This window comes from Entelurus aequoreus, linkage group LG08 (genome assembly GCF_033978785.1).
Source record: "Entelurus aequoreus isolate RoL-2023_Sb linkage group LG08, RoL_Eaeq_v1.1, whole genome shotgun sequence".
Taxonomy (NCBI): Eukaryota; Metazoa; Chordata; class Actinopteri; order Syngnathiformes; family Syngnathidae; genus Entelurus; species Entelurus aequoreus.
Window position 1 is genome coordinate 67,257,633 of NC_084738.1, and position 10,962 is coordinate 67,268,594.

The 10,962-nt window shown below is 34.6% G+C and overlaps 2 protein-coding genes across 3 annotated transcripts in view; both read right to left on the minus strand.

Annotated features, from left to right (window-relative positions):
* Window positions 1-10,962, minus strand: part of si:ch211-243g18.2 (uncharacterized protein LOC559906 homolog) — a 237,527-nt gene that overhangs the window by 90,432 nt on the left and 136,133 nt on the right. The gene's annotated exons all lie outside the window — the stretch shown is intronic.
* The window catches only part of lhx6a (LIM homeobox 6a), a 40,901-nt gene continuing 30,085 nt past the window's right edge, over window positions 147-10,962 (minus strand). For both annotated transcript variants that reach the window (XM_062055128.1, XM_062055127.1), the window contains exons 6-9: window positions 9,875-9,975; window positions 4,163-4,258; window positions 3,904-4,093; window positions 147-709 (exon numbers count right to left, since the gene is read on the minus strand). In XM_062055128.1, coding sequence (XP_061911112.1) covers window positions 630-709; window positions 3,904-4,093; window positions 4,163-4,258; window positions 9,875-9,975 — 467 coding nt within the window. In that variant the 3' untranslated portion in view covers window positions 147-629. The remainder of the gene's footprint in view (window positions 710-3,903; window positions 4,094-4,162; window positions 4,259-9,874; window positions 9,976-10,962) is intronic.

The following is a 10,962-nucleotide window of genomic DNA, read 5'->3' on the forward strand; positions in this document are numbered from 1 at the left end:
CCATCGAGCTTTAATGCAAAATGACAATTTTGAAGAAAAAAAACATTCATTAATTTCTGTTTTGAAAAATGTTTCGTTTTGGATTGAAAGACTTTGAAAAGATGAGCTTACAGAAACGAGAAAAAGGACCAAGAAAACCCTCACATTCTCTATTTTTTTATTGCAATTCTGACACAAAACATTAATGATGCACACATCCGTTTTAGTTTTCATTTCATTGCCAGTTATTTTTATTTATTTTTTTTATGTATTTTTTAAAGAAGAAAAGCATCTGATAAAAGAAGCAGACAAAAGTGCTTTTTACAGGGACAATAAATTATTACAAAGACATTGAGGTCAAGTTGGAGTCGCTTCTTTACACCATGTACATGATCAACACACACACACACACACACACACACACACACACACACACACACACACACACAAACCCCACATGTCAGTTTTGTACCAATACTGTTTTTTTCCCGCCGGTCACACATGAAAAAACATTTTTTTTAATAGTTCATCTGAGACTTTGTGCCTCTCCTTCATAAACGCACTCATGACCCGTCCAGCAATTAGACGGATCCACGTCCTGCCCAGGTGAATATTGTCCTGCTGGACCTCGGAGGACGCGCGCCAAGGTTTTAGCGGCTGAGGGGCAGCTGTGGCAGCGCCATGGTCTGATGGGAGAGACTCTGGGACGTCAGGACCGAGAAGGGATGACCTGGGGACCAAAGATATTTGATTGAAATGATGAAACATACACTATGTCTTTTATTTCTATTCATCATGGCTAAGGATAACAATAGTATAAGTAGTCATGAATATGTTTGTTAACTACGTATGACTACAAAAATATTGTACTTTTATTTCACTGTTTGCATGTTTTCAATGATTTAATTGTTCATTTATTCCAATAAAATCATTGACTGATTTAGTATCATTTATAAAAAAAATGAAACAATCATAAAATAAGTCTTAGTTTGCAAACATATTCGATACACAGAATAATAACACATTTAATTGTATCTTATTTGATATTTTTTATTTATTAAATACACGCTAAGACTTATTCTATAATTGTACCATTTTTGTGTGGTCAAACTTTATATTTATAAATTATACTAATTTTTACCATTTTTATGACTTTACAAAATATTGCATTTGATCCAATTTCATCAATTTGTATGATCAAAATTTAAATGTATAATAAAGTAAGATACTGTTTTATAATAATATAAGGTAATTATAAATAATTATATTATTTTATTAATAAGACTAATTTATTTTATAATTGCATCATTTTGGCATCGTCCAAATGTAAAAATATATTAAGGTAGAGGAGACAATGTTGATATTATTTTATATTATCATAAACACTCAGCCATATAAATAATTTTTTTTTTGTTATTTTATAACTAATTTTTGTATTATGAAAATTCCATCCATCCGTCCATTTCCTACCGCTTGATATTATTATTCAGTCATTCAGACTGATATTTATTAATTGCATCAGTTATGTATCATCTAAATTTGAATTTATATATTTTTACTTTATGTTAATTATATATATATATATATATATATATATATATATATATATATATATATATATATATATATATATATATATATATATATATATATATATATATACGTTGGGTCAGGAAAAACAAGAGGCTATATCGGGGGTCGGCAACCCGCGGCTCTAGAGCCGCATGCGGCTCTTTAGCGCCGCCCTAGTGGCTCTCTGGAGATTTTTCAAAAATGTATGAAGAATGGAAAAAGATGAGGGGGAAAAAATCTATTTTTTTGTTTAGTATGGTTTCTGTAGGAGGACAAACATGACACAAACCTCCCTAATTGTTATAAATCACACTGCTTATATTAAACATGCTTCACTGATTCGAGTATTTGGCGAGCGCCGTTTTGTCCTACTAATTTTGGCGGTCCTTGAACTCACCGTATAGTTTGTTTACATGTGTAACTTTCTCCGACTTTCTAGGACGTGTTTTATGCCACTTCTTTTTCTGTCTCATTTTGTCCACCACACTTTTAACGTTGTGCATGAATGCACAAAGGTGAGTTTTGTTGATGTTATTGACTTGTGTGGAGTGCTAATCAGACATATTTGGTCACTGCATGACTGCAAGCTAATCGATGCTAACATGCTATTTAGGCTAGCGATATGTACATATTGCATCATTATGCCTCATTTGTAGCTATATTTGAGCTCATTTAGTTTCCATTAAGTCCTCTTAATTAAATGTATATCTCATGACACATGTAATATGGCTTTTAATTTTTTGCGGCTCCAGACAGATGTGTTTTTGTATTTTTGGTCCAATATGGCTCTTTCAACATTTTGGGTTGCCGACCCCTGGGCTATATCATCCCTACAAGCCTGTTTCGCAGGTTTCCCTTTATTGAAGTCATGACGAGGGAAACCTGCGATATATAAATTGGTATTGAGTAATTGAGTTAGTAGTGTGAGTGGGAGTAGTAGTTAGTGGTGCAAGTGGTTAGTAGTGTAAGTGTGAGTAGTAGTTAGTAGTGTGAGTGGTTAGTAGTGTGAGTGGTTAGTAGTGGGCTTAGTGGTTAGTAGTGTGAGTAGTAGTTAGTAGTGTGAGTGGTTAGTAGTGTGAGTGGGAGTGGTTGGTAGTGGGATTAGTGGTTAGTAGTGTAAGTGGTTAGTAGTGTGAGTAGTAGTTAGTAGTGTAAGTGGTTAGTAGTGTGAGTGGGAGTAGTAGTTAGTAGTGGGATTGGTTAGTAGCTGTGTGAGTGTGAGCAGTGGTTAGTAGTGTGAGTGGGAGTAGTAGTTAGTAGTGTGAGTGGTTAGTAGTGTGAGTGGGAGTGGTTAGTAGTGGGATTAGTGGTTAGTAGTGTAAGTGGTTAGTAGTGTGAGTAGTAGTTAGTAGTGTGAGTGGGAGTAGTAGTTAGTGGTGCAAGTGGTTAGTAGTGTAAGTGTGAGTAGTAGTTAGTAGTGTGAGTGGTTAGTAGTGTGAGTGGGAGTGGTTAGTAGTGGGATTAGTGGTTAGTAGTGTAAGTGGTTAGTAGTGTGAGTAGTAGTTAGTAGTGTAAGTGGTTAGTAGTGTGAGTGTGAGTAGTAGTTAGTAGTGTGAGTGGTTAGTAGTGTGAGTGGGAGTGGTTAGTAGTGGGATTAGTGGTTAGTAGTGTAAGTGGTTAGTAGTGTGAGTAGTAGTTAGTAGTGTAAGTGGTTAGTAGTGTGAGTGGGAGTAGTAGTTAGTAGTGTGAGTGGTTAGTAGTGGGAGTGGTTAGTAGTGGGATTAGTGGTTAGTAGTGTAAGTGGTTAGTAGTGTGAGTAGTAGTTAGTAGTGTAAGTGGTTAGTAGTGTGAGTGGGAGTAGTAGTTAGTAGTGGGATTGGTTAGTAGCTGTGTGAGTGTGAACAGTGGTTAGTAGTGTGAGTGGGAGTAGTAGTTAGTAGTGTGAGTGGTTAGTAGTGTGAGTGGGAGTAGTAGTTAGTAGTGTGAGTGGTTAGTAGTGTGAGTGGGAGTGGTTAGTAGTGGGATTAGTGGTTAGTAGTGTAAGTGGTTAGTAGTGTGAGTAGTAGTTAGTAGTGTAAGTGGTTAGTAGTGTGAGTGGGAGTAGTAGTTAGTAGTGGGATTGGTTAGTAGCTGTGTGAGTGTGAGCAGTGGTTAGTAGTGTGAGTGGGAGTAGTAGTTAGTAGTGTGAGTGGTTAGTAGTGTGAGTGGGAGTGGTTAGTAGTGGGATTAGTGGTTAGTAGTGTAAGTGGTTAGTAGTGTGAGTAGTAGTTAGTAGTGTAAGTGGTTAGTAGTGTGAGTGGGAGTAGTAGTTAGTAGTGGGATTGGTTAGTAGCTGTGTGAGTGTGAGCAGTGGTTAATAGTGTAAGTGGTTAGTAGTGTGAGTGGTTACTAGTGTGAGTAGTGTTGACGTACTGTCGATGTAACCGTGCAGGGCGACCATCCTTGCTCTCTCGCTGCTGCCTCCATAAGGTGAGTAGTGAAGGTCGTCTGTGAGAGACGAGGTCATCCTGGCCTGAGGGTGACCTTGAGGATGACCCTGAGGTGCACCAGCGTGCTGAGGCGTGTGCTTTTTGTGTCGCGCTCGGCAGTTCTGGAACCACACCTGCGGACAAAGGTGGCACTTGAGCACTTGTGCCTCGTCAAAGTGCTCAGGAGAGAAAGTTGTCATCACCTGAATGACTCGCCTGCTCAGACCCGTCATGTCCGCCAGCTTCTGCAGCGTCTGAGCGTCTGGATTGTTGTCCTGCGAGAACTGGGCCTGCATCACCTGAACACACGTGTGTACAGTATCATGTAGCAAGTATCACGTGTCAAGTATCATGTGCACAGTATCATGTAGCAAGTATCATGTGTCAAGTATCATGTGTCAAGTATCATGTGTCAAGTATCATGTGTCAAGTATCATGTAGCAAGTATCATGTGTCATGTATCATGTGTCAAGTATCATGTAGCAAGTATCATGTGTCATGTAGCAAGTATCATGTGTCAAGTATCATGTAGCAAGTATCATGTAGCAAGTATCATGTGTCAAGTATCATGTAGCAAGTATCATGTGTCATGTATCATGTGTCAAGTATCATGTAGCAAGTATCATGTAGCAAGTATCATGTGTCAAGTATCATGTAGCAAGTATCATGTGTCAAGTATCATGTGTCAAGTATCATGTAGCAAGTATCATGTGTCAAGTATCATGTGCCATGTATCATGTAGCAAGTATCATGTGTCAAGTATCATGTAGCAAGTATCATGTGTCATGTAGCAAGTATCATGTGTCATGTAGCAAGTATCATGTGTCATGTAGCAAGTATCATGTGTCAAGTATCATGTAGCAAGTATCACGTGTCAAGTATCATGTGCACAGTATCATGTGTCAAGTATCATGTGTCAAGTATCATGTGCCATGTATCATGTAGCAAGTATCATGTGTCAAGTATCATGTGTCAAGTATCATGTAGCAAGTATCATGTGTCAAGTATCATGTAGCAAGTATCATGTAGCAAGTATCATGTGTCAAGTATCATGTGTCAAGTATCATGTGTCAAGTATCATGTAGCAAGTATCATGTAGCAAGTATCACGTGTCAAGTATCATGTAGCAAGTATCACGTGTCAAGTATCATGTGCACAGTATCATGTGTCAAGTATCATGTGTCAAGTATCATGTGCACAGTATCATGTGTCAAGTATCATGTGTCAAGTATCATGTGTCAAGTAACATGTGTGCAGTGTCAAGTGTGCAGTATCATGTAGCAAGTATCATGTCTCAAGTATCATGTGTCAAGTATCATGTAGCAAGTATCATGTGTCAAGTAACATGTGTGCAGTGTCAAGTGTGCAGTATCATCTAGCAAATATCATGTGTCATGTAGCAAGTATCATGTGTCAAGTATCATGTGTACAGTGTCAAGTGTGCAGTATCATGTGTCATGTATCATGTAGCAAGTATCATGTGTCAAGTATCATGTAGCAAGTATCATGTGTCATGTAGCAAGTATCATGTGTCAAGTATCATGTAGCAAGTATCATGTGTCAAGTATCATGTGTCAAGTATCATGTAGCAAGTATCATGTGTCAAGTATCATGTAGCAAGTATCATGTGTCAAGTATCATGTGTCATGTAGCAAGTATCATGTGTCAAGTATCATGTAGCAAGCATCATGTGTCAAGTATCATGTAGCAAGTATCGTGTGTCATGTATCATGTGTCAAGTATCATGTAGCAAGTATCATGTAGCAAGTATCATGTGTCATGTAGCAAGTATCATGTGTCAAGTATCATGTAGCAAGTATCATGTGTCATGTATCATGTGTCAAGTATCATGTGTCAAGCATCATGTAGCAAGTGTCATGTATCAAGTATCACGTGTCAAGTATCATGTGCACAGTATCATGTGTCAAGTATCATGTGTCAAGTATCATGTGTGCAGTGTCAAGTGTGCAGTATCATGTAGCAAGTATCATGTGTCATGTAGCAAGTATCATGTGTCAAGTATCATGTGTACAGTGTCAAGTGTGCAGTATCATGTGTCATGTATCATGTAGCAAGTATCATGTGTCAAGTATCATGTAGCAAGTATCATGTGTCAAGTATCATGTGTCAAGTATCATGTAGCAAGTATCATGTGTCATGTAGCAAGTATCATGTGTCAAGTATCATGTAGCAAGTATCATGTGTCAAGTATCATGTGTCAAGTATCATGTGTCAAGTATCATGTAGCAAGTATCATGTGTCAAGTATCATGTAGCAAGTATCATGTAGCAAGTATCATGTGTCATGTAGCAAGTATCATGTGTCAAGTATCATGTAGCAAGTATCACGTGTCAAGTATCATGTGTCAAGTATCATGTGTCATGTATCATGTGTCAAGTATCATGTAGCAAGTATCATGTGTCATGTAGCAAGTATCATGTGTCAAGTATCATGTAGCAAGTATCATGTGTCAAGTATCATGTAGCAAGTATGTGTCAAGTATCATGTGTCAAGTATCATGTAGCAAGTATCATGTGTCAAGTATCATGTGTACAGTGTCAAGTGTGCAGTATCATGTGTCAAGTATCATGTAGCAAGTATCATGTGTCAAGTATCATGTAGCAAGTATCATGTGTCATGTAGCAAGTATCATGTGTCAAGTATCATGTAGCAAGTATCATGTGTCAAGTATCATGTGTCAAGTATCATGTAGCAAGTATCATGTGTCAAGTATCATGTGTCAAGTATCATGTAGCAAGTATCATGTGTCAAGTATCATGTGTCAAGTATCATGTAGCAAGTATCATGTGTCAAGTATCATGTAGCAAGTATCATGTGTCATGTAGCAAGTATCATGTGTCAAGTATCATGTAGCAAGTATCATGTGTCATGTAACAAGTATCATGTGTCAAGTATCATGTAGCAAGTATCATGTGTCAAGTATCATGTAGCAAGTATCATGTGTCAAGTATCATGTGTCAAGTATCATGTAGCAAGTATCATGTGTCATGTAGCAAGTATCATGTCTCAAGTATCATGTAGCAAGTATCATGTCTCAAGTATCATGTAGCAAGTATCATGTCTCAAGTATCATGTAGCAAGTATCATGTGTCAAGTATCATGTAGCAAGTATCATGTGTCAAGTATCATGTAGCAAGTATCATGTGTCAAGTATCATGTGTCAAGTATCATGTAGCAAGTATCATGTGTCATGTAGCAAGTATCATGTGTCATGTAGCAAGTATCATGTGTCATGTAGCAAGTATCATGTGTCAAGTATCATGTAGCAAGTATCATGTGTCAAGTATCATGTAGCAAGTATCATGTGTCATGTAGCAAGTATCATGTGTCAAGTATCATGTAGCAAGTATCATGTGTCAAGTATCATGTAGCAAGTATCATGTGTCAAGTATCATGTGTCAAGTATCATGTAGCAAGTATCATGTGTCATGTAGCAAGTATCATGTGTCATGTAGCAAGTATCATGTGTCATGTAGCAAGTATCATGTCTCAAGTATCAAGTAGCAAGTATCATGTGTCAAGTATCATGTGTAAAGTATAATTTGTAAAATATCATGTGTAAAGTATAAAGTGTTAAGTATCATGTGTAAACTATAATGCATAAAGTGTAAAGTATAATGCGTTAAGTGTAAAGTGTAAAGTATAATGTGTTAAGTATAATGTATTAAGTATAATGCATAAAGTGTAAAGTATAATGTCAATCAATCAATGTTTATTTATATAGCCCTAAATCACAAGTGTCTCAAAGGGCTGCACGAGCCACAACCACATCCTCGGTACAGAGCCCACATGTGTTAAGTATAATGCATAAAGTGTAAAGTATAATGTGTTAAGTATAATGCATTATGTGTTAAGTATAATGCATAAAGTGTAAAGTATAATGCATAAAGTGTAAAGTATAATGTGTTAAGTGTAAAGTATAATGTGTTAAGTGTAATGCATAAAGTGTAAAGTATAATGTGTTAAGTATATTGCATAAAGTGTAAAGTATAATGTGTTAAGTATAATGCATCAAGTGTAAAGTATAATGCATAAAGTGTAAAGTATAATGTGTTAAGTATATTCCATAAAGTGTAAATTATAATGTGTTAAGTATAATGCATAAAGTGTAAAGTATAATGTGTTAAGTATAATGCATAATGTGTTAAGTATAATGCATAATGTGTTAAGTATAATGCATCAAGTGTAAAGTATAATGTGTTAAGTATAATGCATAAAGTGTAAAGTATAATGTGTAAAGTATAATGCATAATGTGTTAAGTATAATGCATAAAGTGTAAAGTAAATGTGTTAAGTATAATGCATAAAGTGTAAAGTATAATGTGTTAAGCATAATGCATAAAGTGTAAAGTATAATGTGTTAAGTATAATGCATAATGTGTTAAGTATAATGCATAAAGTGTAAAGTATAATGCAGAAAGTGTAAAGTATAATGTGTTAAGTGTAATGCATAAAGTGTAAAGTATAATGTGTTTAGTATATTGCATAAAGTGTAAAGTATAATGTGTTAAGTATAATGCATAAAGTGTAAAGTATAATGTGTTAAGTATAATGCATAATGTGTTAAGTATAATGCATAAAGTGTAAAGTATAATGTGTTAAGTATAATGCATAAAGTGTAAAGTATATGTGTTAAGTATAATGCATAAAGTGTAAAGTATAATGTGTTAATTGTAATGCATAAAGTGTAAAGTATAATGTGTTAAGTATATTGCATAAAGTGTAAAGTATAATGTGTTAAGTATAATGCATAAAGTGTAAAGTATAATGTGTTAAGTATAATGCATAATGTGTTAAGTATATGTGTTAAATATAATGCATAAAGTGTAAAGTATAATGCATAAAGTGTAAAGTATAATGTGTTAATTGTAATGCATAAAGTGTAAAGTATAATGTGTTAAGTATATTGCATAAAGTGTAAAGTATAATGTGTTAAGTTTAATGCATAAAGTCTAAAGTATAATGTGTTAAGTATAATGCATAAAGTGTAAAGTATAATGCATAACGTGTAAAGTATGTGTTAAGTATAATGCATAAAGTGTAAAGTATAATGCATAAAGTGTAAAGTATAATGTGTTAAGTATAATGCATAAAGTGTAAAGTATAATGTGTTAAGTATAATGCATAAAGTGTTAAGTATATTGCATAATGTGTTAAGTATAATGCACAAAGTGTAAAGTATAATGCATAATGTGTTAAGTATAATGCATACAGTGTAAAGTATAATGTATTAAGTATATTGCATAAAGTGTAAAGTATAATGTGTTAAGTATAATGCATAAATTGTTAAGTATAATGCATAATGTGTTAAGTATAATGCATAAAGTGTAAAGTATAATGCATAATGTGTTAAGTATAATGCATAAAGTGTAAAGTATAATGTGTTAAGTATATTGCATAAAGTGTAAAGTTTAATGTGTTAAGTATAATGCATATGGTGTTAAGTATAATGCATAATGTGTTAAGTATAATGCATAAAGTGTAAAGTATAATGCATAATGTGTTAAGTATAATGCATAAAGTGTAAAGTGTAATGTGTTTAGTATAATGCATAATGTGTAAAGTATAATGTGTTAAGTATAATGCATAAAGTGTAAAGTATAATGTGTTAAGTATAATGCATAAAGTGTAAAGTATAATGTGTTAAGTATAATGCATAAAGTGTAAAGTATAAAGCATAAAGTGTAACGTATAATGTGTTAAGTATAATGCATAAAGTGTAAAGTATAATGCATAAAGTGTAAAGTACAATGTGTTAAGTATAAACTAAAATGTATAAAGTGTAAAGTATGAAGTTTAATGTATAATGCGTCAACTATAAAGTGTAAAATATAATATGAAAAGTATAATGCATAAAGTGTTAAGTATAAAGTGTAAAGTATAACAATGTTCACCTGAAGTTGTTCGGCAGTAAACGAGGTTCGCGCTCGTTTGGCAGGTTTAGGCTGATTGTCTTGTTCTGTGGGGACAGCACCCTCTAGTGTCAGCCCATTTCCTGTGAAATAACACCAAACACAATCAGTCCATTTCCTGTGAAATAACACCAAACACTATCAGTCCATTTCCTGTTAAATAACACCAAACACAATCAGTCCATTTCCTGTGAAATAACACCAAACACTATAAGTCCATTTCCTGTTCAATAACACCAAACACTATCAGTCCATTTTCTGTTAAATAACACCAAACACAATCAGCCCATTTCCTGTTAAATAACACCAAACACAATCAGTCCATTTCCTGTGAAATAACACCAAACACTATCAGTCCATTTCCTGTTCAATAACACCAAACACTATCAGTCCATTTCCTGTTAAATAACACCAAACACAATCAGTCCATTTCCTGTTAAATAACACCAAACACTATCAGTCCATTTCCTGTTAAATAACACCAAACACTATCAGTCCATTTCCTGTTAACACCAAACACTATCAGTCCATTTCCTGTTAAATAACACCAAACACAATCAGTCCATTTCCTGTTGAATAACACCAAACACTATCAGTCCATTTCCTGTTAAATAACACCAAACACTATCAGTCCATTTCCTGTTAAATAACACCAAACACGATCAGTCCATTTCCTGTGAAATAAAACCAAACACTATCAGTCCATTTCCTTTTCAATAACATCAAACACTATCAGTCCATTTTCTGTTAAATGACACCAAACACTATCAGTCCATTTCCTGTTAAATAACACCAAACACAATCAGCCCATTTCCTGTTAAATAACACCAAACACTATCTGTCCATTTCCTGTTCAATAACACCAAACACTATCAGTCCATTTCCTGTTAAATAACACCAAACACTATCAGTCCATTTCCTGTTCAATAACACCAAACACTATCAGTCCATTTCCTGTTAAATCACACCAAACACAATCAGTCAATTTCCTGTTAAATAACACCAAACACAATCAGTCCATTTCCTGTTCAATAACACCAAACACTATCAGTCCATTTCCTGTGAAATAA